General features: G+C 39.5%; 1 protein-coding gene and 1 long non-coding RNA gene across 2 annotated transcripts; one reads left to right on the plus strand and one right to left on the minus strand.

Annotated features, from left to right (window-relative positions):
• Window positions 1-3,158: 3,158 nt before the first annotated feature.
• On the minus strand, window positions 3,159-26,088 carry LOC116698198 (uncharacterized). The gene is made up of 3 exons (XR_004334152.1): window positions 26,017-26,088; window positions 15,528-15,539; window positions 3,159-3,170 (listed from the first exon to the last, which is right to left on the minus strand). It is a non-coding gene; the product is annotated as an uncharacterized LOC116698198 (long non-coding RNA).
• Window positions 11,071-14,041, plus strand: LOC116698197 (cyclin-dependent kinase 5 activator 1). Its single transcript, XM_032529996.1, has one exon. The coding sequence runs from the start codon at window positions 11,444-11,446 to the stop codon at window positions 12,365-12,367; it is 924 nt and encodes a 307-aa protein (XP_032385887.1). The 5' UTR covers window positions 11,071-11,443; the 3' UTR covers window positions 12,368-14,041.
• Window positions 26,089-26,142: the final 54 nt, after the last annotated feature.

The following is a 26,142-nucleotide window of genomic DNA, read 5'->3' on the forward strand; positions in this document are numbered from 1 at the left end:
GTGTGTGTGTGTGTGTGTGTGTGTGTGTGTGTGTGTGTGTGTGTGTGTGTGTGTGTGTGTGTGTGTGTTGTGTGAGCAAAAGTAAGGGAGTGTGGTTGTGTGTCTATCATAGTACCATCCACAGTACTTGGGCACTTGGACTTAATGTGGTTTTTGTCTAGCAAGGATTCATCATGCACCACTTCAGTTAACAGGTTCACACACACACACACCGCTCACACACACACACACACACACACACACACACACACACGCACACAAACACAAACACACTCAATACACACTCAATACACACTCACAAGGCTGATTATCCTGCTAAAAGTTTTTTTTTTTTTCTTAACAGCCAGACAAGGGCGTAGCCTGGTGGGCATGAAGAGTAGTGTCACCTAATCTGTACTTTGATGTTTCACAACATCTGCATTTCATGAAACCACAATCTTAAAATAACATGCACAATTAATAGTTTTACTCCAAAACTGTCCTTTAAATATTTACGTCAGGTTTTTCTAACATGTATGAAGTGCTGAAGGAGACACAGTGGGTACTACAAATACGGTCTATATGTAGTATCTTCTGTGTCTCCTTCAGTACTTCATTGTATGAGTAAATGATGAGAACATCAGATCATTTAAAACTAATTTCTCATCAATTTACCATGAATGTTTGGATCATCATCCAGAGGAAGGAACTAGGACCGTTCTCCTCTCTTCTGCAGTGCATATTTGGGTTGACTTTCTGATTGGAAAACACTAAATATGACTCAATGAATGAGAACTCCATACTGTACACTAACAAGAGAGTATGTCTAGATCTTACAGTAATGTATAAATGCACAATACTATTATGATGTGTTATTTCGAAGGCTTATTTGGAATTTGGACATTACTGTAATGAGTAAAAGATACTCCAATAGTTCAATCTAATTGTATCAGAACTTATAGTCAGCTCAACACTGTACAGTATTGTTTCATTTTATTGTAATCAATATTTCCAGATAAGTATGTCTGTTTGATTGTGTGTGTGAATAAGTTCCTTCCTGGTCCTTACATTATCATAAATCATTACCTGTGTGTGTGTGTGTGTGTGTGTGTGTGTGTGTGTGTGTGTGTGTGTGTGGTGTGTGTGTGTGTGTGTGTGTGTGTGTGTGTGTGTGTGTGTTTGTGCGGGCATGAATGAGAGCTGGAGCCTATGTCTGTGTGTGTCCCCGTCTGCCTTTGGCTGCTCTAAATAAGAGCATCAAAGCATATGAATGTTTATCACCCTCTTGTTTCTAATTATAGTAGTGAGGCACAACAGAACAGGATAGAACTGCAGACTGGTTTCATGTGAGAGGAAAGACCTACATCCACCCGTAACTGTGTGTGTGTGTGTGTGTGTGTGTGTGTGTGTGTGACAGAGAGCGATCGTAGGCTTTGATCACCTGGTTGTGTTTGATTGAATTGGTCCAGCATTAAAGGCCAATTTTGATATCGCAGTTATTGTCTTTTATTACATTATTTAGTATAATAGAGCAGGTGGGGTTGTTTAACGCCAGATGTTGCTTTTGTGTTGTTACATGTGTCTAAACAGGGTGACCGGATTAGCTTTGTCAGCTCCTGCTTCAAAGCTGGTGACCATAATTTGTTTTAAATGACTAGTATCTGGCTGTGTACTAAAACACAAACCTGAACATAGATGCTTATTATTATACAGCTTACATTCGTCGTAAAAGTCTTCTCAAAGCAGAGCCGGTCCACAGTAGAGCTCTTGCTGCTGCAGAATATGACAGTTGAAAAGCTTATCCATAAAACTGTTTTAAAATAACATAAAACCTTTTCTAGTGATAGAAGACTTTTAGATCATCACTTAAGTAGCAAAAGTAAGAGTAATGAAAACATTCAATTCCAATATGTCTTGGATTTAAAATTTGAATTAAGTGAAAGTACAGAAGTATATCATAACATGTAATATTGTTGTGTATAGTATATATTTGGGTTGATGCCATTACAAAATCAAAGTTGTAGCTGGTGGAGGTGAACCTTAATGAAACTGCTTACATACATTGCCTGATAGTTTTGTCTGCAAAGTTAAGATCATCATGTGTTTCATTATATAAAATCTGCAAATTAACCATAGCTAATAAATGCAGTAGAGTCAAAAGTGCAAAAAATGCCCAGTTAAGTGTAGTAGAGTTAAAAAAAATTAACAATTGTACCATCCTGCAGTACTTCCTTTCCACCACTATGCTTTTTATTTACTGTAATATGACATTTTAATGTCAGATGATTTTAGTCTTAGACATACAACCCAGCTTCACAGCTTCATTCTTTGTGTGTGTTAGTGTCAGCAGCTTGAAAGAATCATACAGACTAGTTGCATGTTTCTCAATTAGAGGACAACTCTCAACTCTCCCCATTCAGTGGGGTTAACAATCCTGCTTTGTCATGGATGGGAAAATATGTGAATGAATCTCTGGTCAGTGTGTGTGTGTGTGTGTGTGTGTGTGTGTGTGTGTGTGTGTGTGTGTGTGTGTGTGTTGTATGTGTGTGTGTGTGTGTGTGTGTGTGTGTGTGTCTGTGTTGTGTGTGTGGTGTGTGGTGTGTGTGTGTGTGTGTGTGTTATCAGCAACTCCATGGTCACACAGCTGCAGAAGAGAGGAGAAGAAGCAGCTCTTTTACAATTCTGTGACTGTCACAATGACCCACCTGCCTGTGTGTATTTGTGTGTGTGTGTCTGTCTGTCTGTCTCTGTGTGTGTCTGAATGATCCCACCTGCCTCTCTCTCTCTCTCTCTCTCTCTCTCTTGTCCTCTCTGGATTGCATTTTGTCTCCACCTGCTTGTGTCGGCCATGCTAATCCCTCCCACCGGCTTTGACAGACACATTTGCGATAAGACATGACACCCAATCCCTTTTCTACCGTTTGATCTACCACATAGCACACACACCTGCACACACACGCACGCACACAGGCACACACACACACACACACACACACACACACACACAGGCAGAATGCTTTCAAGAGGCAGCAGTCAGAAAAAATACATTTCCTGTTTAATTTACTGTATTAATTATTTGTGCAGCTTTCAAAACAAATTTATTGATCCCAGCTGTTTCATAAAATTATCAGGGTGGATGTATGCTGCAAAAAAAACTTCTTCAACTGTTCTGCAACAAGAAAAAAATGTTCCTCTGATTTATTTCTGTGAATGTATATGAAGTGATTTACCTTTTTCTGGGCTATAAACATTTACATGGGAGGTACACAAAAGAAACTCTTCATGATAAACCGCTTTCAAGTTGTGCTTACTTTTGCTCAGTGACTGACTTTTGACTTACGTTTGTCAGTCAAGTTGTGTTGTAGTTGTGAATATGTTATTAAATATGCACTAAAGCAGTTTTTTCATTAAATCATACCATTACTATCATTTCCAACATTGTGTATGTTTTCCATGCGCACGCCCACGTGCACATGGTTTTAATACACAACCTTGTGCAACAATAAAACACAAAGGACTTAAAGCATTGCATTATCTTTTCCCTGTTCACTCCCACTGTCCTTCTGCTGGCAGGCTCTTCATTAGCTGACAGGACAATTCTGTCACTAAAGCTAATATCAGTAAGAGGTCTCAGAAACCTTTACTCCTTATTCTGCCTGATATGTCACCCCACGATTTCACTAGAAGTAATTACATGTTAGGATGAGGTGGTGAAGACGCCTGCTGACAAGAGATGTCACCAGCATGATAAACACTTCTAGTCTGACTGGGATGATGTGCAGCTGCATGTGAGTGCCCTCCAGTGGTCAACGTGTTACTTATCCTCCCAAATGTCCAGGGTGAAGGTGTTTGGCTGTTTGAAAAGACATTGATCTGCTTCTATTCAGGTGAACCATAAAAGGTTAAACTGATTTTTAAATAGTTTAATTTGTAGGTTCTAATTTTAATACAAGTATTGTATGCGTTCAAACTACAATATTTTGATGAGGTACTAATTTATTTTAATGCATGTCTGCTGGACAGAAACAAGTACACAATACATGGACAAAGGACAACTTTACAGATATGACACTTATTTTATTCAGCAATTAGAATGTATACAGTAGATTGATGAGTAAATATAAATTCTATCTCTACTTCTAAACTAAAAAATGAAATTTTAAAATAAAAATTATAAAGCATATCAAGCTGGTATTATTGGTGAAGCAAGTACCCTAAATATACAATATCTAACACAATTTTAAATGAATGAACATGTCCTATCTCAGCATTTAATAATAACATGCTACATCATTATGTTATGTGTATTGCTAAATTAGCTGAGTTTAATTTTCTAAAAACAAGCGTCAACAGCTGAGATGTATTATGGATTTTGTGATACACTGAGAGAGCATCCAGAACATTATAATACAATTGTGTATAGGTTCTATGATGCATACTTCAGTGAACAATACATAGGTCTTTCTCTTAATCACACTTTTACTGGCATGGCTCTTGTAACTCTCTAATGATGTAGCTGTCATTATAAACCTGGCTGATTGGCTTCCCTGATGCTCCGCATGCGCTTGTTCACTCTCTGGTCTGGAGCCTTGTTGTAGGGTAGTGTGGTGTAAATAGAATGATTAGGATTAGAATTACGTAACTTAACTTACTGTGCTTTAATCGCTGATAAAACTAAGACGACTGTTCAGCACTACACTAGTGCAGACAGGGTAGATGCCAGATCAGATCCACTAGACGTGTCGATGTAGTTAGGTTTGGGCATGGTGAGTGGGGATTGGTTAGGGTAAGAATACCAGGGTAAGCCAATCAGAGGCAGAATAAGGCGGGCCACAAGGCAAGTCCTGTGACGTCGACACATTTAGTGCTCCAATCTAGCACCTAACTGCAGTCAGTTTGTCACCTTACTTCCTGGTTTGCTCCCGTCATAACCACTACAGCCACTAGAGGACAGTGCCACTATAAACGTAACTTTAGCTCGTTCCTGCGTTGACAACTTCTGGGAATGTTGGATACTCTTTAATGTTAACGATCTCTCTTTTTGTGTTAAAGGTCACATGACACAAAGTGTTGTTACAAAAGTGCAAATTTGCACTTGGAAAGCAAGATGAAATTGATGTTGGAAATTTTCAAGTTGAAATCAATGTAGGAAACCACACCCAACCATCACAAACACTCCTGTGTGGGTTACCTTAGGCAGAGAGAGGACCCGTGTGCTTGTGGTGTCACTCAGCCTCATTGCCCACTGGACCATCTCCCAGGCCGAGAAAGAAGAAACACCAGCTTCATCAACCTGCAGAGAAACAAAGTTTTTCTTTTCCTTATGTTGCCCTTTAAACCTCTTAAACATGCAGACAATCCATTAAAAACATTTTAATTGTGTCAATAATCCTTAAAAAAAAACTTAACACTTTCCAAGACATCAGTACTAACCAATCAAAACCTTTTAACATACATTTCCCTACCAATTAAATAACCTGAAAGCTGATTCACAGAAGTCAACCAACTTTGTGGAGTTTAAGCATAATTGAAATATTGAGATAAGTTTTGATTGCCCTGATAGCTCAGTTGGAAGAGAAACTGTCGCTTGTGAGTTCTAATCCCATTTTTGCTGTTTTGTTTTTCTGTTTCACAAAGCATTCTCTTAATGTGCTCATCAAAATGCCTGAGAGAAGGAAATCAGTCCCAACCTGCTTGTCTTCTTTTAGGACAATAGTAGTCTACATTCACGTTGATGTATTTCTGGGATTGCACCAGTGCTGGGATTTTAAATTCCGTCTATTTCTGAGGACTAAGGTTACCTGCTCCTCAGATCTCTGCAGGGTAAATCCAGACAGCTAGCTAGACTATCTGTCCAATCTGAGTTTTCTCTTGCACGCCTAAACAACCTTTGAACGTACACATTCCACCAAAACTAGTTCCTTCCTGAGGCTGTTTTGCAGCGGCTCCGTGCGGAGCTTAGCACCGCCCATGCCGATTACGATTGGTTTAACCTTCATGTGGTCCTCGGGTCAAGTTGACCCGTTTTCCTATATCAATGTTCTTTTTAAATTATCCAGTTGTAATTACCCAAAATAACACAATGATTCCACACAACGCTCTTTGGGGTGATTTTGACGGGTAATTTTGGGGTGTCTTATTCAATTTCATAGCATTTGAAAAGAAAATGGAAGTGGTTTTGAAATAGTATTGTAGTATTATCCATCAACACACTTTCCTTTAATTTTAGTCTAAATAATTCCTAATTTCTGCTTTTATAACTCAAATATTAGTGTCAAAACATGCGGAAAAAGCATCAAAAGTGTTGGAAAAAGGAAAAAAATGTAAGAACGTTTTTAAAACATTGATAAAAAGCATCAACAAAATTGTTGATTTTCAATTTTGACAGGAAGACAATACAAGGGTTAAAATTAATGTCAAAAAACCAGAACGTGTTTGTCTCCCATCCCAAAATGCTGTGTGGACTAGTCAGACGCCCCTCCACAGCGCCACTAACTCAACTTTAATGATGGACTGCCACAACAGCAAAAAGGTAAGTAAGTTTAACTTACCCAGAAGACCAAATGAAATATTGCAGCTATTACAATTGCACTAAAACACCACCAGGAGGAAATCCTGCCACAGGAAACGGATAGACACAATCTTCTAAACGTTCTCCACTTAAGTATCTTCTTGTTGCATGTATACTCAGATGCTAGTCAGAATATGAACTTCCCGACCTCAAATGTTGTGGGCGGGGCTAAATTTGGTTTGCCATCCAGGCTAATCATTTTGCATAATACAGAATATGCACAGCTGACATGTTTGATGATGTTTTGCTTATTTTTCCCATCAGCTCAATCGGCAGTAGAGTTTGAAAACCAAGGCAAAATACCATAGATGTTAAGTTTGATATGTATGTGATGGAATATGCATAAATCATACTAGATTAGATACATACATAATGTAAGCCAAAGTACGAGGATGGTGCAGCATGGTAAAGAGGAGAAGATGTGAGGAAGGGAAGACTTACAGTTCAGCTGAGACATTTCAAAATAAGCAGTTTACACTCTGACTGAGTAAATGTCCTGAGATTTACTGTTTAATTTCTTTTAACATCGGGATGAGATCCATGTAGTACATATTTGAATAAATTCATAGTTTTCAGATGTGTTGACAGCACTGGGTGTTCTGTGTGTCAAATGGTCCCTTTAAGATCACATGAATAATTTTTTGACATCTAGAAAACAAAAACAACTAGTGGAGACAGTGTTACAGGAATGTCCCCAGTGTTGGATGAATAAAGTCTATCTTATCTTATTTTATCTTATCTAATGTAAGGATATTAGACACCTTGCATTTATGTATTGTATAAGTTGATTGTTAAATACTGATGTTACTTTATTATATGTCCTTTCTGTTTATTTCATCTATATGACTTAAGTGGCATTTTTGCTACCCCATCACAAATTCCTTGTACAGTAAGGTATTATCTGTATCTGTCTGCATATCTGTCTATAATTTCACTCTTGCCTCCAACCTTCTCTTTGGGTCTTCCCAAATGCTTCTATCTTTTTTCTTTTCTATCACTGCATGAGTCACTCAACTCTCAACTCCCATTACTGTCTGCTATTTTTCCTCCGTCTCTCTAATTTGAGAAAATATGTGAAAAGAAAATGGTCCAAATATTTTAACTGAACTTCCTAAAAAACAACCTCATTGATGTAGTATTGCATAATTAGATGATTAAAAAAAAGTTATAGTTAGTATTCATACACACAATGTTTATGTACTTTGCCTTTGTCTTACATGACCAAATTACATGGCCACTTTCATGAATATTAGTCAAGTCAAGTCAATTAGTTGTATTTGTACAGCACATTTAAACGAACAATAGTTGACCCAAAGTGCTTTACAGGTAGAGCCTGGAAGGCAGAATCAGTATGCCTTAAAGATACATAGTCAAGTGTGCAAGGTTCCATGAACATAGTTAGGCAAAGGTAAAGTCAAATAATGTAGCATAGAATAAAACAATGGAACAGAATTTGCAAATACAAAAAAGCTAAGAACAAGTTGAGTTCAGTTCATAGCTCTGAAACCTCAAAAAAACAAACATTGATAAAAAATAAATTAATCAAGGGGAGTTGAAAGCCATAGAGTAAAAATGTCTCTTCTCTTGTATTACAGGATATGATATGGGGTGGGAGGGAATTCCAGAGTTGGGGGGCTACTGCAGATAGGGCTCGGTGCCCTCTGGTTTTAAGGTGTGTCTGGGGGATGACGGGGAGCTGTTGGGTTTTAGACCTGAGTGCCCTGGCGGTAGAGGTACTCGACAGGAGATCGGGAATATACGGAGGGGCTTGATTATGGAGTGCTTTGAAAACAGAAGGTAAAACTTAAAAAAAATAAAGATTCTGAATTTTATTGGGAGCCAATGAAGCTCAGCTAAAACGGGAGTTATGTGGTCATACATTCTGGTGCCAGTGAGGAGTCTTGCAGCAGCATTCTGGATTAATTGGAGTCTGTTTAAATGATATTGGTTTAGGCCTGTGTATAGTGAGTTGCATAAGTCTAAGAGTGAGGTAATAAAGGCATTAATGATTGCTTCGAGATCGTGCTTAGATTAAAAAAAAAAAAGTATTTCAGCTTAGCTACTGTTCTAAGCCTGTAAAAACTACCTTAAACAACAGAGCTGACTTGTTTATCAAAATGAAGAGAGCTGTCAAAGTTACATGCTTTGTACGTGACATGCATTCATTTTGTATTCAAAATATATATATAATGAAATGTAAAAGTGTATCAGAACACAAATAAACCTTCTTTTTAAGAAAGCAAAAAAAACTCAGACACAGAAAGGTTAACCATTCATTTTCCCATGACTACACCAAGTGGTCCGTAACCTTAACCTTATGACTAAACGTAGACATTTTTCTTTGGGATGCCTTTGTCATAATACGTGATTGCGCCAGCAAAGCTTGATGTTGCATGTCTAATACATCCATTGAGATTATTCCTCAGTAACATCCTGTTGCGTTTTGTTTGATTTGTAATGAAAGACTTTCTTTTGATCCCCGTCTGATTTATTTTGTGTTGGATCAAACGTTGGCATGATCAAACGTATGTGTGTGTGTGTGAAATGGGTAGCACTTTACAGTTTGCGGACATTAGCGTCTTTCATCTAAATTCACAAATTTTGCTTTAAATTACCTTCCTAATTCAGTCTTTCATCTCATTGGGTTGACAATTTTAACAGGTATATCACACAGCTAACTGATGGTGACTGTCAGGCCTGTGTTGAGTTTGATCATCATTGGGATATAAGATAGAGTTGATGATAATTAGATCATGCTGATGATGACGACCTCGGCGATGAAGACAATGCTGGGTGGAGGGCAGTGGAGGAATGTGCAAATTGTTTAATTGGTTTCAATATTCTGTTACTTGTAAATCAGAGCTACAAAATCCCAACAGATGTGGTGTTCATTTCCAATCAGTAAAGGACTATTGTGCCACCTATATATTGTTCTTTCTGCAACTTCACATATGAAGCCATCAACCCTACAATATGCATATTTGTATGATGAAATGTAATTTTACAAATACAAGCTTTGGACAGTTAACTGGATCCTCTCTTACCTTTTACTGATACTTTGTAGATTAATTTCAGCAGGATTTATGTTATGCCTATGGTAGCTGCGGAATTCAATCCATTGACACTGATTGACTGCACTGCACCCCTTCAGTTCTCCACCATCCAATCTGACAAGAGATCAAATACAAGTGGAGCATGCCAGGAATTCGGTAAAACTGCATATGTTCATGGCTTTGAAAAATAAAGGAAGAAAAAAAATGCAATAAAAACGTATTGGATATCTTTCTTATGTCTTTCTACATACATAACAAAATGCATCCTGTAAAAACACTAAGGGGGGACATTATTAAATAAAAAGACCATAACAGACATTGAATATCAATATCTATGGAGCAACTACACAGTAAATATTTATATAGAACTAATAGTTGTCATTTCAAAAAAATGCAATATGGGAGAAGGAAGACGAAGGACAGCCAAATGGGGGTACTGACAGGTATTTATCACATGGTCCATCTGAATGGCAAGCCCAATCTGAATACCTTCAGTGCTATTTGTATTTCAACATCAAGAGGAAACTTAGTGGAGGGTTGCCAGTTCTGCCTGGGGTAATTGGATCACCTGTGGAGTGTCCTGAGACATGCTTGTGATTTTACAGTGGCTCGGTGCAGGATTAAAACTCTGACCTGTGAAATCCCTACTGTAGCACGTCAGCATGGTAGACCAACATGCTTTGATGTCAGTCATAATTATAAACGCTTTGTAAGGCCACAAAAAAAGCTAGCCAAAGGGGATATTTGGAATATACAGTATGAGTGTTTTTTGTGGTTTCAAATGGTAAAACCAGTTTTAAAATAAACTGCAGTTCAGTAACCCTTGTTTGATTTCTTGACTTGTTTACCGGGTGATTTTATGGTGAGGTTAAGAATATGTAGTTGTTTGTGCAATGCTTTATATGGACAGATCCCTGTGTAAAAAATAACAGTGAGTAGAGCAATTTAGTTTAATTAATGGCTGCCATGTTTTAGAGTTATACCAGGAGGAAAAAGATGGCATTGCACCTCAATATTGTTCCAACTAATCTCAGTCTCTGCAACAGTTATCTGCTCATGATGCTCATGCTTGATTTGTTGTGAAATATGGAAATATGGAAATGTTAGTAGGTTGACCTTGAACATAACTGTGACTGATTAACATTTAAAGCAGACTGTCCCCCCCATCCACTACACAGATAGAAAACCGACAAAACCAGTCATTCATTTAAATTTGGGGATGATATTGTGATATTGTGTAAATGTAAGCGAATAGGGCTATGCACCACATCTTTCATCGTCACTAGTCAGTGTAAGGACCTACTTGGCTGACTGCTGATGAGATTAAAGAAAACAAAGTTATAGATAGCACTGATTTCCAAAACTGATCTAGTTGAGAAGAAAAGCACAGTGCCTTTTATAGCGCGTCTTAACTGTAACCTATATAGGCTATCAATAGAAAACCTAGACCCAGAGTAATAGACAAAGACTCTAGTGATTGGATCATTGATTGGCTTTCTCATTGGCTGGCTCAGCTGTCAGTCAGGAGCGGCACTCGCTGGGTTGTTTAAATCCATGACTTAATGCAGGGTGACTAATCTCCATTTCTGCTGCAGCCATAGGATTGTGTCGCAGCGTGCCCCTGTCCCTGACAGAGCATCTGCTGGAATACAAGTCTTAATAAAAGCAGCTCCATCTTCGTTTTCTGCCGCCCAGGAGCCATCAGACCCGGAGCAACCAAACGTGTAAATGGAGTATCAATCGTTGTCGTGACTGTTCTTCGCCGCCTCTCACCCTGCAGAAGACTGCGTTGAAGTTGCAGCAGCATCCATACCCCCGCTGCTCTCTCCTGACCGCAGACATGGGTACCGTGCTGTCTATATCTCAGGCGACGAAAAAGTCGTCTATCATGGACGCAAAGCTCGCAGGAGAGGCACACAAAAACGACAAGAGTCTCAAGCGGCCTTCAATGTTCGTCTCCATCTCCTGGAAGAAGCTGGTGGCAAATCCGGCAAAGAAGAGTGCCAAGAAAGTGACCCCGAACCCGATGCCCGCCTGCGAGATCCCGTCCGGCCGAGTGGAGCAGCTTAACAGCGAAAATACCAGGAAGACTCACCAAACCGAAGAGAAGAAATCCAAAGCGCCGATCCCGGTCCCGGTGCCCACAGTCCCCCAAGATGCTGTCATCCAAAACGGGAAGCCTTCCGCGGTCCAGAAGCAACCCAGCAGCCTGTCTCTGGTGTCACCGAGGCGGATAGTTATCCAGGCTTCAACCGGGGAGCTGCTTCACTGTTTAGGGGACTTCATGTGCCGCAGGTGTTTTAAACTGAAAGAGCTGAACAGCGGAGATGTGGTCATCTGGTTTCGAAACATCGATCGGACTCTTTTGCTCCAGGGCTGGCAGGACCTAGGCTTCATCACGCCGGCTAACGTGGTGTTCGTGTACCTGCTGTGCGAAGACACGATATCGGACAGCATCGACAGCAAGGCCCAGCTGCAGGGCACCTTTCAGACTTGCCTCTACCTCGCATACTCCTACATGGGCAACGAGATCTCCTACCCGCTCAAGCCGTTCATGATCGAATCGAACAAGGACGTTTTCTGGGAGACGTCGCTCCGGATCATCAACAGGCTGAGTGCCAAAATGCTGCAGCTGAATGCAGACCCGCAGTTTTTCACCGAGGTCTTCCAGGACCTCAAAAACCAACGAGACACGTGCGAGGCCAACCTGGACCGACTGAGAAGGAAAAACACTTGTGCTTTTTTTTTTTTTTTTTTTTTTTAAAGATTAGTTGCAAATCCAGCAGCATTGGTTTTGAATGTAAAGGCCAACGTTGAAGGCTTCTCACGTCTGGGTTGAACATCCCTATAATGATGTTACAGCTTCGATGTGTTTAGGATACAGTGTAGGAGGTTTCTATAAATGCATGCCAATGGTAATATTGTCCTATTTCGTCTTGTCCCTTGAGTGACGCAGGGATTGACTACGTAGTACAAAGTGACACCCCCGTTTCATTCATGATTAGGCCACTCTCTGAGTGTAAAGTAAATGGATGTCGCAATGAGGTGCAGGTTCGAGGCGGGACCAGAACAGATCTGTGTGCTTGTGAGAAGTCGGGCGGCGGAGCTGTCCGAGGTGCTGACCTCTGCTACCAATTCTCCTCCGCTCCCTTCTATTAGAGTCGCATCGTCAAAACCGAGCCGATCTGGCTTAAGAGGATCAGAGTCAGACCAATACACGTTCGGCACATTAAACCTAAACCTCGTAATATTGCTTTTTTAGATTCTCAACCAGCTGATAGGTAAGCTGTTCAACGTGCAACAGATATAAGAAGTGTGTTCCCTTAAGGGGACAAAACATGTTAGGCCTACTTATGTAGATGTCCCTCTATTAAAGAGGTAGAAAAGCAAGTCTCCATCTTCTGCTGAAAAGCATCATGCTGCATATGGCTTCATAGCATGCATCTATTTCCCACTCCTGTTGTGTTCAAATAAACCACCTCACTTTAAATTAAAAATAACTTTTTTTCACCTTCTAACGTCATTCAAATGGGCCGTTGGTTTGAGGATTTGTAATATAATATGATATGATATAATATGATAAAATATGACGATGGGGGCAGACATTATTAAAGGCAGTATTTTCCTCCTGGAATAATTGCAGAGGTCAGCATAACTAGAGACTGAATTTTTCAAGAGATTTTTTAAAAATCTCATATGTGCCAACTACCAAATACTCTTGGCCTGAAACTATGTGGTTTACATGTACATATCCTTCATTTTAGATTTGCTCTTTGTTGAATTTGTATCTGCCTGTTTTTGAAGTTGACTGTGTATGCTGTAGTACAAGCATAACAAAAAACAAATAGAGCATTAAGGTCAAATGGTATTTTTTGCCCTGCTCGGCAAATGTGTCGTGATCCTCATTTTGACTGGGTTTGAAGGACGCTTCCTCATAATGTAAATATTGAATGTGAAGGTGTCACTGTTCAGTGACTGTCATTTCCACACATCATTGCAGTTTGTATAAGCTAAATGTGATTTGACTGCAACTCTGAAACCATGATTATAGGGCAACCTTGACAGTTATTCAGTATTATGCTTCAAAATAGTCATTGTGATGTTGTGTTGTGAAACCATTGCTTGGAATGTAGAATATAATGCTGATTTTGCACAGCTGTGAACAAACCTTGATGTTTTGCACAGTGGTATAACATAATGGTTGTGTGCCAGTGTTTCCTACCACGGACTGGAGTGTTCGCCATTACATTTTGCAGTTAATGTCACTAAGGCTCACTCTACGGTTTTTCCTATATGTCAGCTATGGAATGTGATGTTTAGATGTGTGTGTTGTCTGTGGCTGCACCACAGTTGCATTCACTATCTATACATGTTATTAAAGGTCAGTACAGTAATTGTTTGTGGTAAACATCGTGAAATAAATCCAAACTTCTGTAGGCTTTTTTGTCTCGTTCACATTGTTTTGCGGATTTAAAGTGCACATATTATGAAAATAATTTGGGGTGTTATTTTGTGCCTCTGGTGCTTCCACACGCATACAAACTTGGAAAAAAAAAAACGATCTATGCTGTTTTAAGTGAGATACGGTTTCTGAATGTCCTCTGCCTTCAGTCTCGTTCTAACTCGTTCTTAATGGCAAAACACTGCTACAACACACACAAGTTCACCATAATCTCCAAAAAAACATCCAAAAGAACACCTTCCATGTCCCTGTTATGCAGGTATTCCACAAGTGGTCCTTGTTTAGAAGAAGCCCTCCAGCTAATCCTGCCTTGTACTGACCAAAGTTGGAGAAAGAGTTATCTAGCTAATGGGATCTTACCTAGCTACTGCGCATGTAAGACTCCCAACAAAATTAAGTATGGAATTGAGATGTCTCACTCTGTAGCTAAAACAGAGACCTAAACACCCGGAGTGAAAACAGGATCTGCAGCAATGTGCAGTACAACAAAAATGTGGTGTTTTTTGAAAATGAAACCATGTGAACCTATTCTGGTACAACCTCAAAATACAAAGATGAACCTGAAAATGAGCATGATATGGGTGCTTTAACACTGTCTTATGCCTGTGGGTGCACAACTCTGTGTGTGTGTGTGTGTGTGTGGTCTAGGTATAGCTACATTTGTGGGGACCAAAAATTGTGAAAACAGTATACTTATGGGGACCTGAGTGCTTTGTGGGGACCAAAATGCTGGTCCCCATACCGTTAAAGGGCTTTTTGAGGACTAAGACTTGGTTTTAGGAGTAGGGTTAGAGTTAGGTTATGGTTAGGGTTAGGGTGAGGGTGAGGGTTAGGCATTTAGGTTTGATGGTTAAGGTTAGGGTAAGGGGCTAGGGAATGCATTATATCAATGACTGGTCCCCACAAAGATAGGCAGACACGACTGTGTGTGTGTCTGTGTGTGTGTGTGTGTGTGTGTGTGTGTGTGTGGTGTGTGTGTGTGTGTGTGTGTGTGTGTGTGTGTGTGCATGCGTGTGTGTGTGTGTATGTGTGTGTTTGCGTGTGGGAGCATACAATCTCTAACTTGGAGGGCCTCTTATCCACGGCACTAATCTGTTGATTAACAGGAAAGCCTTGAGACATGGTTATGTAATAGAAGCTTACCAATAAGCTTACTGGGATGAGACTTCATTGGTTGCCATGAAACATAAAAACTCAAAAAGATAGAAAAGCTTGCATTTACAGATACTGACACAAAGATACAATTTTCTGGGGGCAGTCTCTATAGCTGACCCAGTAAAAGCGTGCACCCCATGTAGGCTGAGTCCTATGCAGCGGCCTGGGTTGGAGTCCGACCTGCGGCTCTTTGCTGCGCGTCATCCCCTCTCTTTCTCTTCCCGTTTCCTGTCTATCCGCTGAATAAATGGAAAAGTCCCAAAACATGATCGTAAAAAAAAAAAATCTGGTGGTTTTATGTCCTTACAGGGTTATGGGTCTAAAAGCAAATGGTAGATTTGCATTTCATCCCAAATATGATTTACCTGTTTTGCAAGTGGAACACAGTGAAGTAAGCTGACACATATACCAGATATTTTTGGTATCCGGTCTGTGCCCTGGGTATTCTAAACGGGGCCACATACTGAAATGGGAACAATTTCTACTGTTAGATACCTCACAGTAGAAAAGTTAGTTGTAAAACAGTAATATGGTAGGAGAGATCTATCAACTGGTCTTGAACATTATTGTGTTAATTCTTTTGTACAGCATTTCTACATTTTAAAATAGAGATCTTTTATCAACACGTTTTTACAACATAAGTTATTAAGTACCTTGGGGAACCAATGGTTGCCAGATTAATATCCATCTATTAATACTACAGCTGCTTTTTTTACTATTACATTTTTTAAAAAATTTGAGTTTTCCAACTTTTGTATGCATGCACACATACTAACATAGACACATTTTAGAATTCATATGAGATAAAACCCTTTTAGCTGATTTAGAACCTCAGTTGATTCATTTTTTACTATACCAGCTGTCCTGTCAGTTTTAAATTGGCGTAACTTAATTTGATGGGAAAAGAAAGAGGATTCCTTGCTGTCTGAGCCAAGCGTCCACAGAGAAGTCTTCTTCTGGAATTTTGGAATTTTAAACTGGTTTTATAACAATTGACTACATTACCCGAAGAGCTTTTCTCAACCATATTCCATGTTTGTATTTTATCCTTTGTTTTCTTTCCAGAAGCCATATATGAGCACACACACAAACATGTAGATTTCTTTAAATGTTAAGGGGAAGATTAAAAAAGAGAAACTGGATCTATGAAATCTCAAAGAATCACAATTGAATTCATATTTTGCTACTCAGTCATAATCTTATCAACCTGGAGTCCCAGTCTCTGTCACAATAATCATATATGGGATGTTTTAGGCCTATTGGCAGACATCCATTTAAAATGTAGTCAATGGCATATAAAGAGCTTTTTTCCATGTCCACTGAAGTTTCTCAGCATGCACTCTAGTAACATATGTGTGGTCCAGGTAACTTTGCATAAAAAATGCAAATTCAATTCATTTGCAAGGTTACTTTTACTTTTATACTTCATGTAAATTTTCAATCCTGTATGTTGCTACTTTTACTTGAGTGAAGAAGTTAAAACAGTATTTTTACTTTTGCCAGAGTGTTTTCTCAAGTAGAAGTATCTGTACTTCTACTTGAGTACAGGAAGTGAGTACTTTTGCCAACCCTGCAACCCATAATATTTCATCATTCTAACCAAGGTTTATGGGAGCTGAGATTTAGTTAAACAAGTACAGCCTTAACTATTTTAGTGTTGCAGAGGATTCCTGCCTTACCAGGATGCTTGGTGGCAGCGTGGTACCAGTGGTAACCATGTGGGAGCTGTAGGGATGGGGGATTTGAGTCCTGATGTCTGCAGTGTTGCATCAAGATTTTTCAAGAAATTAGTTTAGCATTTCTGCATTGCCAACAATGTCAGTGAAATGCATTTCAGCATTAACACACATTCCTTGATGCAGGAATTTCATTTTCTATAGTGATTTTCAGAGATATGCAAAATTAACATGCACTTTATTTGATTAAAATGTTACATTAAAATGTAACAAATTATGAAGTTTTAGAAGCTTCCTTAGTTTACAGCATGGATACATTGATGGCATGATATGCTTTCTGAGCAAGTGGAGCTGAAATGAGTAGGGTTTCCTCCTGTTTTTTTGTGAATAAGCCACATGGGCTGGAGGTTTCCTTCATGTGATTGGTTAGAATCTGCTGCAGTCTCAGACCTGTCTGTGAGTCTCTCTCTCCCTCTCTCTCTCTCTCTCTTTCTCTGTCTCTGTCTCTCTCTATTTTTCTCTCTATCTCTCTCTCTCTCTTGCTATGTGTGTGTGTGGCTAACAGGGACATGCAGAATCTATTTACAGAGTAAAAATGAAAAAAGGCAGACAGAAAAGGACAAACCAAGATCATGACAAAAAGGGAGCAGATGCTGAGTAGGTTCTAGAGGGATAGGTAGATGTAGAGAGTGTGAAACAACACTTATTTACTTAAACTAGAGCTTAAATGAGAGCTTTAATCTACTTAAAGTAGATTAAAGCCTCATTGTATTAATCAAAAGTATTTCAAATGGCCATTGCAGAGGTCACATTTCAGCCACATTAGGTTTTGATGTGTTTCTTCTTAACAAGATCTGCAACTTGTTATTAGTTTTACATTGGTACATGAAATGAGTGGAAAACAGCTTGCCTTAATGGACAAAATAGCTCTCTTGCAATAGTTTTCTTTTCTCTTTTGCATGGGTCTTTACAGATTGACTTTGTGGCAGAATCCTGCAGCAGCATTATGTAACAGCCTCCCAGCACAGTGTTCCTTCTCTTATTATTAAGATTCAACCCAAGTCTCCCGCATATCTGTCTGCCAGCCTGCCTTCTGCATTCTTCTCCACTGTGTCTCTATAGTAACGGGTAGGTAAGTGAATGAGAGCTGGACAGAGTGATCTGTGTGGGGCTGAGCGTGGGCTGAACCACAGCACACCACATAAACAACGTGGTCATCAATAGAAGACATAAACACAGTTTTTGTGAGTGTCAGATCAGAGTGCAGGCATATCTCGGTCTTTTCTGAGTTACTTCTGTCTCGGTGTTGCTGTTTTTCCACTGCTGATTTTTTTCTCTATATCATATCATCAGTAATGAACAAGAAGATAAACAGTGCAGTTAATCCTCTGAATTACAGATGCCAGACTTTCACTTCTATTCATGCACACAAATCATCACCACATTATTTATCACTTAGTGTGTGTGGGCTCAAATTGAAGAACTGCATTTGCATTCAGTATTTTATTTTTGATCACATAATACAAGGAAGTGACCTTGAAGATCTCCTGTCTTAATGTGTTTTAGGCCAATGTTGAACTAGTCAAATGAGTCTGCAAGCTTCTAAATGCCACAGTTCAGGCCCCAATTTACTCTACTTGTTGGGATTGATGGCATCTCCTACTGCATATAAAAGACAGTGTCTCGTCACATTTCAGAGTTCCACCAAAGAGACATTTCCCATCCAGACTTCTCAGATGGTTTCATTAGAATAACTGTTAGACACTCCAAGTAGTCAACTTTACAATGCACAAAAAACAAAGAATAAAGAAGAGTCTAAAAATACACTACCGAATCAAGGTAGCAGAACTTGTGACCCTGAGGGACCCAATCCCTATTTTGGGAACCTCTGGCCTAACTGCCTAACTGTTCATAAAGTAGTAAAAAGTAACTCCAATTCAATTATGTACAACTGCAAATGCTGCTTACACAGTTAACAATCTAAGAACATTACATATAAAAGAAGCCAGCCACAGGGGACACTTACTGCAGACTGCATACTGCATACTGCAGAGCCATTGCTTGATACTTAAAATGATATCTTGATGATAACATGAAGAAGCACTTTTACTAACTTCCTTACTTAGTTAGTAGGATTCTGACAGCAGAACATTTTCTTGTAATGGAATATTTTCACATTGATCTACTGGTACTTTTGCTCAAGTAAAGGATTGGTGAACAGGACAAGGAAGTGTTCATTGTTATATAACTTAATTAAGATTGTTAACATTACAATCCTAGGTTAATTCAAAGGGATTCTCAGCCTTAATATTTGCCAGATTCACCCGAGTGGAAGTATAAAGGAATCCAGACTGACTGAGGGAGCACCGAATAGGGATTATATCTATTTTGCTGTCCTCTTGCTACATAACAACCCTGCTGCTAATCTCTTTAACTAGATTACTCCAGCGTCGAGTTGCAGTGAGCGGCAGCTGCCTTTCACTTTGACACTGCATGGTGAAGTCAGGCTCAGTGGGAACAACTTGGTCAAAGAATCTTAATTCACTTTGTAGTTCAGTTCATTGAACAGTGGCATTTGTCTGTCATGCTGTATATATTATAGCTATGTGCTGTTTTACGTACTTTTTATATCTATGTTATGCAATATAATACCCATCCATTACAGTACACTGACTCAGTTTTTCACAACACACCTACACGGTGTCAATTGTTGTTTTTCTCTTTTTAATTTGCCGGTGAATCACTTCACACAACGTGAACCTGCACGTTTAGTCATCCATTTAGTTTTATGTAACTGACAAAATCTAAAGTACAAATGCGCTACAATTTCAGACCAGTATCAAGTTTTGCAAGGAATTCATATTTTGTTTTCTGTTCCAGCTTTCATTATTAGTCACATTTGAGACACTTTTAAATACTTTTGCACCAAACTATTGCTTCAACGGTGTGTAGCCTGAAAGATTTTTGATAATGGTTCAACACAGTTTGAAACAGCTTGATTTACGGTCTTGTAATACTGATTGTGTTGTATGATGCTCGGTGCTATCTTATGTAGTTGTAGTAGGTTACTAGTAGTAGGTTGGGTCATGTGTTTCACTTGGTGACTTTATTTTTTCCAGGATTAAATATACCAACAAAGTTAAACTCTTTAACCAATAATCCACGTTAAAAACGACGCCTAATACCCCTCAAAATAGCACACCACTCTGCCAGCGATGGTGACGTCACAATGACTTGACAGGGAAACTATGTTTCCACTGGCTTGTTGCTTTGGTGTAAGTAGTTTATTGACAATTTGCCATACATCAAGTGTGGAGAATGAATAAATACAGAGAGGAGATTGAATTTAACCTGCTTGTGTTTGGCTCACAGAATGTAGGTGTGTATCCAGACAAGTGTGTGTCTCTGCAAAAAGACATCGGTCTAAATTGTTCTTCCCTAAGTGTTTACTTCTCTCGTCTCTGTGTTGCCTACCTCTTTGAGTCTATCACCTTCTCTTTCCATCTGCGTCCTATTCACAAATCTATTTCAGCACCGTGTAGGTGTGCTGTTGTGATTTAGCGGTGCGTTCATTACCACTATCTCCAGTTGGAAGAATGAATCACTGACAGCCACACAAAGCCTTCAGCTGCCTTACCCTGTGTCCCAATAATGCAACCCCCCCCCCTCCCCCGCTGAATATGTCACTCATGTATACCTGTCAGAGTTATTTTTTTATTTTATTTTTAGAAAAGTGGCTTGCAGTTACCACTGCCCCTTTGTCTTATGTAGGTTTTTCTCCCACACTGTCTGACAGAATATTTGAAAGTCTTTAAGTTGATTTTCACCCCATGAACTAAAAACCAGTTGCAGCCAAAAATTTACAAAAACCCAATGTGGTCCTTCAAGTTGTTTCACAGAGGCAGCCCAAATCCTGAGGGACGCTTTGAAACTGACTGTCTGCCCAGACAAACTCTGTCTCGTCACAACAAGGATGATGTCCATGTACTAAATGTACTAAGCCGCGCTTGTGTTCTCTTCTTTCCCTATACTCCTCCTCATGTTTTCGTGCCGCTCCTTAGTCCTCTACAGTCACACTGTTAATCCTGTGGCTTGCTTCGTAAACACCCACCTCGTTCGTGACGCAAGATGAGAGAGGATGAGTTCTTAGCAGCAACAAGGCAGGGCAGTTGGAAGTCAAGACAGTGACACTTCCACTGTTATGTAAGTTTACTCAATCCCTGGGGAGTTCCCACTGCGGTATCCTAAGAAGCATGATGTAAGAAGTTTACATGGGGTGAACAACATATATGGGATACACCTGGCGGTTTTTCACACACGCTCTCTCTCTCTCTCTCTCTCTCTCTCTCTCTCTCTCTCTCTCTCTATGTCTCTCTCACACACACAGACTATGCCACACACAGTAAGAAATAAACAGACAGAGAGATAGAGAGAGAGAGGTTTAGTTGCCAATAGCGACCACAAGTCTTTCCTATTAGTGTGCAGGACACATACACAAAAGGTGTTGTGAATGAAGAACCCACTCTTTTTTCCTTTCTTCTTTCATTCACAAACACACAGACATGTCCTGTTTCTGTTGCTACTTCAAAACTGTCCAACTCATTCTCATTCCCAGGGATATCGTAAGCAGAAACCTTGAAAGCGGGATTTATTATAGGGAAAGATACTTCCGGAAGGCAGATCCTCCCCCTGAACGCCTGACAAAACATGTGTTTGAAAAAACAGATGTTTGACAACACTTCTGTAATGTATGACCTAGTGAGACTGAGTTGAACCGAGACTTAAACCATTGCTGACTTGGTTTTACTCGAACACTACATGCTAATAGAATAAAATGCATGTTATTTGTTGTTGCCCTTTTTCTCACCCTACTGCCCCTCCGACAGCCTGACTTCACAACTGCTTTCCAGTTTCAGCAGTCTTTTGTAAATCTGCATCTAGTCATCTAGGCACAATTTTCTGTATTTAAGCTATATGTAATGGGCATAAAACTCTCATTTCCATTTAATTGTCGTAGAGTGCTCAATCCAGTATGAGAACCCTCCTGGGCCAAAATGTAATACTTCCACACATACACTCTGTACTTCACTTGCACATACATGTATACTGATACCAAACACATGCACGTATGCATGCTTCATTTCCGCATAAACTCATATACGCATATGCTCACCAGCGCATACATGAATACTTAATTTGCACATAAATTCATCCTGCATTTGCAGCTTAGTCAGTAGGGAGTTGGGTTGGGAACCAGAGGGTTGTTGGTTCAAGTCCCCCTATGGACCAAAAGTACCGAGTCTGGATTGGTCACTGAAGAAATGTCACTTTGCCAGGTGCCCTTGAGCAAGATGTCGAACACCCCCCCCCCCAACAACTCAGAGTGCAGGTTCAGCTGGCAGCCCACTCACTCTGACATCTCTCTGTTTGTGCATGTGTGTGTTTGTCAGACCTGTGTGTTGGGCCCTGTGGATTCAATTCTTCCTCAATTTCTGTTGTGATAGGTAATAGGAAAAGAATGGTGAATAAGCACTTAACTGCAAACTTAGCAAATTTAGCATCCATTCCTCGTCAGCTACAGCCTGTCCCAAAAAATGAAAACACACTAACACTAGCCTTACTAAACGTCAGGTCTTTGGCAGGAAAATCATTTTAATCAATGATTTTATTACTAAGCACAATCTAGATTTTATGTTTTTAACTGAAACCTGGTTAGACCATATAACAGCGTGCTGTTCTCATCGAGTCAGCTCCCCCTAACTTCAGTTTTATGAGTGAGAATAGAGTGAATAAGAAAGGAGGTGGAGTCGCCATTTGTTTAATGACTCATTCCACTGTACGCAAATATGTTATGGAAATTTTGTTTCTTTTGAATATGTGCTCTTCAATTAAGATCTTCCCCTCAAGCGATGTTTCTAAATATCTACAGGCCACCTAAATATTGTGCAACCTTCATTGATGACTTCACTGAACTGCTGTCTATTATCTGCATTAACTTTGATTGTGTAATCATTGCGGGTGATTTTAACATTCATGTTGACAGCCCCCAGGACAGGGGACAAAAGAGCTGTGTTGTGTTTTTGAGAACTATGGACTGACTCAGCATGTGACGGAGCCCACCCACATAAGGGGCACACTCTGGACTTGATTGTCTCCAAAGGTCTGAACATTTCCAAGGTTGTGGTGACTGACGTTGCTCTCTCAGATCATTCCTGTGTTTTCTTTAACGGCACTATCTCTGTGCCCAAAAGTGTCCAAACAAAGATAATCAGAAAACGGTATATCACTGAAAACACCAGTGACACATTTATACAGCTTTTCTCCTCCACACCAGCCCTCTCTGGGCTATCAGTCAGTGAGCTTGTAGATAATTTCAACTGTAAAATCACAAATGTTATTGATGCCATTGCTCCCACTAAGGTCAAAGTTGTATCTGGTAAGAAAAGATCTCCATGGAAAAATGTCCTACTGGTGAGAACAAAAAAAAGAGAGTGTAGGAAAGCTGAACGAAGGTGGCGGAAAAACAAATCTCCTGGTCCATTATAACTCCTATAAAGAGAGACTTCGCATTTATAATTGGAACTGAGGAATGCAAGAAGGTCCTTTTTCTCTGATATTATCTCTAGAAACAATAATAATTCCCGTGCTTTGTTTGCTACTGTTGATAGGTTAACAAACCCTCCAGTACCAGTAGCATCTGAACTTTTATCTACAAGGCCTGCAATGACTTGCCTCCTTCTTCAAAGACAAAATTCAAAAGATTAGACAAACAGTCAGTGCCTCCATATCAAGTCCAGGATATGTGCTGTCACAGTGTTCAAGCAAAAATAGTTCCAATATGACAGAATTTCACACGATCAACCATACAAACCTGGAGGACATTATTCAACATCTGAAAACCTCGACCTGTTGCCTTGATGTTCTACCAACGGGACTTTTCAAAAATGTTTCCAATTGTTTGACTTCTGATCTTCTACAGATTGTGAACACATCTCTTCTTTCAGGTATCTTTCCACAGGCCCTGAAAACTGCAGTAATCAAGCCACTCTTAAAAAAGAACAACCTAGACAAGTCACTAATGAGCAACTATAGGCCAATATCAAACCTTCCGTTTTTAAGTAAAATCATTGAAAAAGTAGTCTTTCAACAACTCAACCATTTCTTGTCACTAAGCAACAGTTTTGATACCTTTCAGTCGGGGTTTCCGACCACACCAAAAGGGACTGAAACGGCTCGTCCCAAAATCTTTTTGGAAAATCCACCTTAACACAGAAATGGCAAAAATTTTAAAAATTTTGTTTTAAATTTGGTCTTTAGTTTTGCATTTGACAAGGGGGGAAACCCCGATATACTACTAGACCGATTGGAAAATGCGTTGGCCTTTTTGGCTAGTACTAAAATGGTTTTTTAAACCTACCTAAAGATAGGGGTTTCTTTTTGTCTATAGGGAAATTGCATCTTACTTTCAAATGACGTGCGGGTTCCGCAAAACCCATTCGGGGGGCTTTTGGTTTTTCCTCTACATGCTTCCACTGGCTCAAAATTTGGGGAAAAACAAAAAAAGGGACCATATTATGCGGACGAAACACAAAAAACATTTAACCCTTTTCCCAGGGGGCTATAGTCCCAAAAACAAAAACTGACTAAGTGCTCGAACAAATTAAAAGGCTGGATGTTTCCAGCCCCTTTTTGAAAAATTTAAAGAAGGAAAAAGAGGTGGGTTTTTTTTTGGAGCAAGGGGGGGAAAGATTTTTAAAAATCTGCGTCCCCTTTAAAAAAACCTGTTAAAACCAAGCCCCAAAACCCGAAAATTTTTGGGGTGTCGGGGGCTCAACCGGGGAAATTTTAAAAGCCACATTAGGGCAATTCCAAAATCAGCCTACTATCACCTTTGAATATATGGGGGTTAAAAAAGGCTTTGTGTCAACAGGATTTTAAAAATTGTCCAAGGGCCTTTTTCTTCAGTAAATTGGCTACGGGAACGGGGCTTTACAGGGTTCCCAAAAAACAATCAACCCGCTGCGTGATTTAAACGCGGGTGCTCGAGTCCCCCCCAAGACCCCAAAAGGCTGGACACACCTCCAGGTTTGAATCTTTACCTGGTTCCCGGGGTTTTCAAAGGAAATTTATTTCAAAATACTCTTTCTGTTTATAAAACACCTTAACGGTTTAGGGGCCAAAAAATATTGCTGATCGGGTAATACACTATGAAAACCCCCCGACCTCTCAGGGCTCTGGGACAGGCTGCTTTCTGTCCCAGAGTCGAACAAAAAAGGGGGGAAGCAGCTTTGTTTCTATGCTCCTATGGAATAAAAATCCAGAAAAAGTGACCCTGCTATTCAGTTCTTTTTAAAACGGCTGAAGATTTTTTTGATGCTCTTTTTTTAAAAGATAATCATTTCTTTAAATTTTTAGCTGCCGAAATTTTATTCTTGGTTTATGTTTCTCTTTTTTTTTAACTGTCTTTCATGGTTTTAACGGTTTTTTTTCTTTTGATTTTTAAATTTTTTTACTTGTGTTTTATCTGTTTAACTGATTTTGTGTAAAGCACTTTGAATTGCCTTGTTGCTGAAATGTGCTATACAAATAAAGCTGCCTTGCCTTGCCTTGCCTTGCCTACTAACAAACAAAGTGTAAACTGTAATCCCACTGGGGGATCAATAAACAGTATAAATTAATTCAATTATACTTCACTTGCACATACATGGATACTTCACTTGCACATACATGGATACTTCACTTGCACACACATGCAAGTGTGTATGTGTAAGTAAGTAAGTATGTGGGTGGGGAGGATGGTGTAGAGCACAAACACAGAACTTTTAAATCAGGAGGTGAGTGTTCAAGTCCAATCTAAAACCCGGGGTCAAATAAACTTTTTTGTGGTCACTACTCATTCTTTCATGTTTTGTCAAAAACCATACTCATTACTAAATGACATTAGTTGTTAAATGATCATCTTAAGCATGGAGTGCACAGATCACACTAAGCTGAGATAACTAAGGAAGTTAAGTTTCTGAATGGGAGGGGCTGGATCATTTGAACTCTTCCGCGATGAAACAGGCAAAGGCAAATTAAGAAATAAATGATTAAATACATGTCGAAAAAATAGTTTTGAACGGTTTCTGCCCTAGTTAAAGTGTATTTTTATGATGTTCTTTTAATGTTGGGTGTGCATTTATGTTATCTGGGGACGGATGGGGTCTGAGCAGTGACTGAGCTGATTTGGGAACTAGTAACTGTGTT

Source organism: Etheostoma spectabile, chromosome 11 (genome assembly GCF_008692095.1).
Source record: "Etheostoma spectabile isolate EspeVRDwgs_2016 chromosome 11, UIUC_Espe_1.0, whole genome shotgun sequence".
Classification (NCBI taxonomy): Eukaryota; Metazoa; Chordata; class Actinopteri; order Perciformes; family Percidae; genus Etheostoma; species Etheostoma spectabile.

Excerpts from the sequence above, each read along its gene's own strand:
- LOC116698197 (XM_032529996.1), top strand. The coding sequence starts at position 11,444 with ATGGGTACCGTGCTGTCTATATCTCAGGCGACGAAAAAGTCGTCTATC.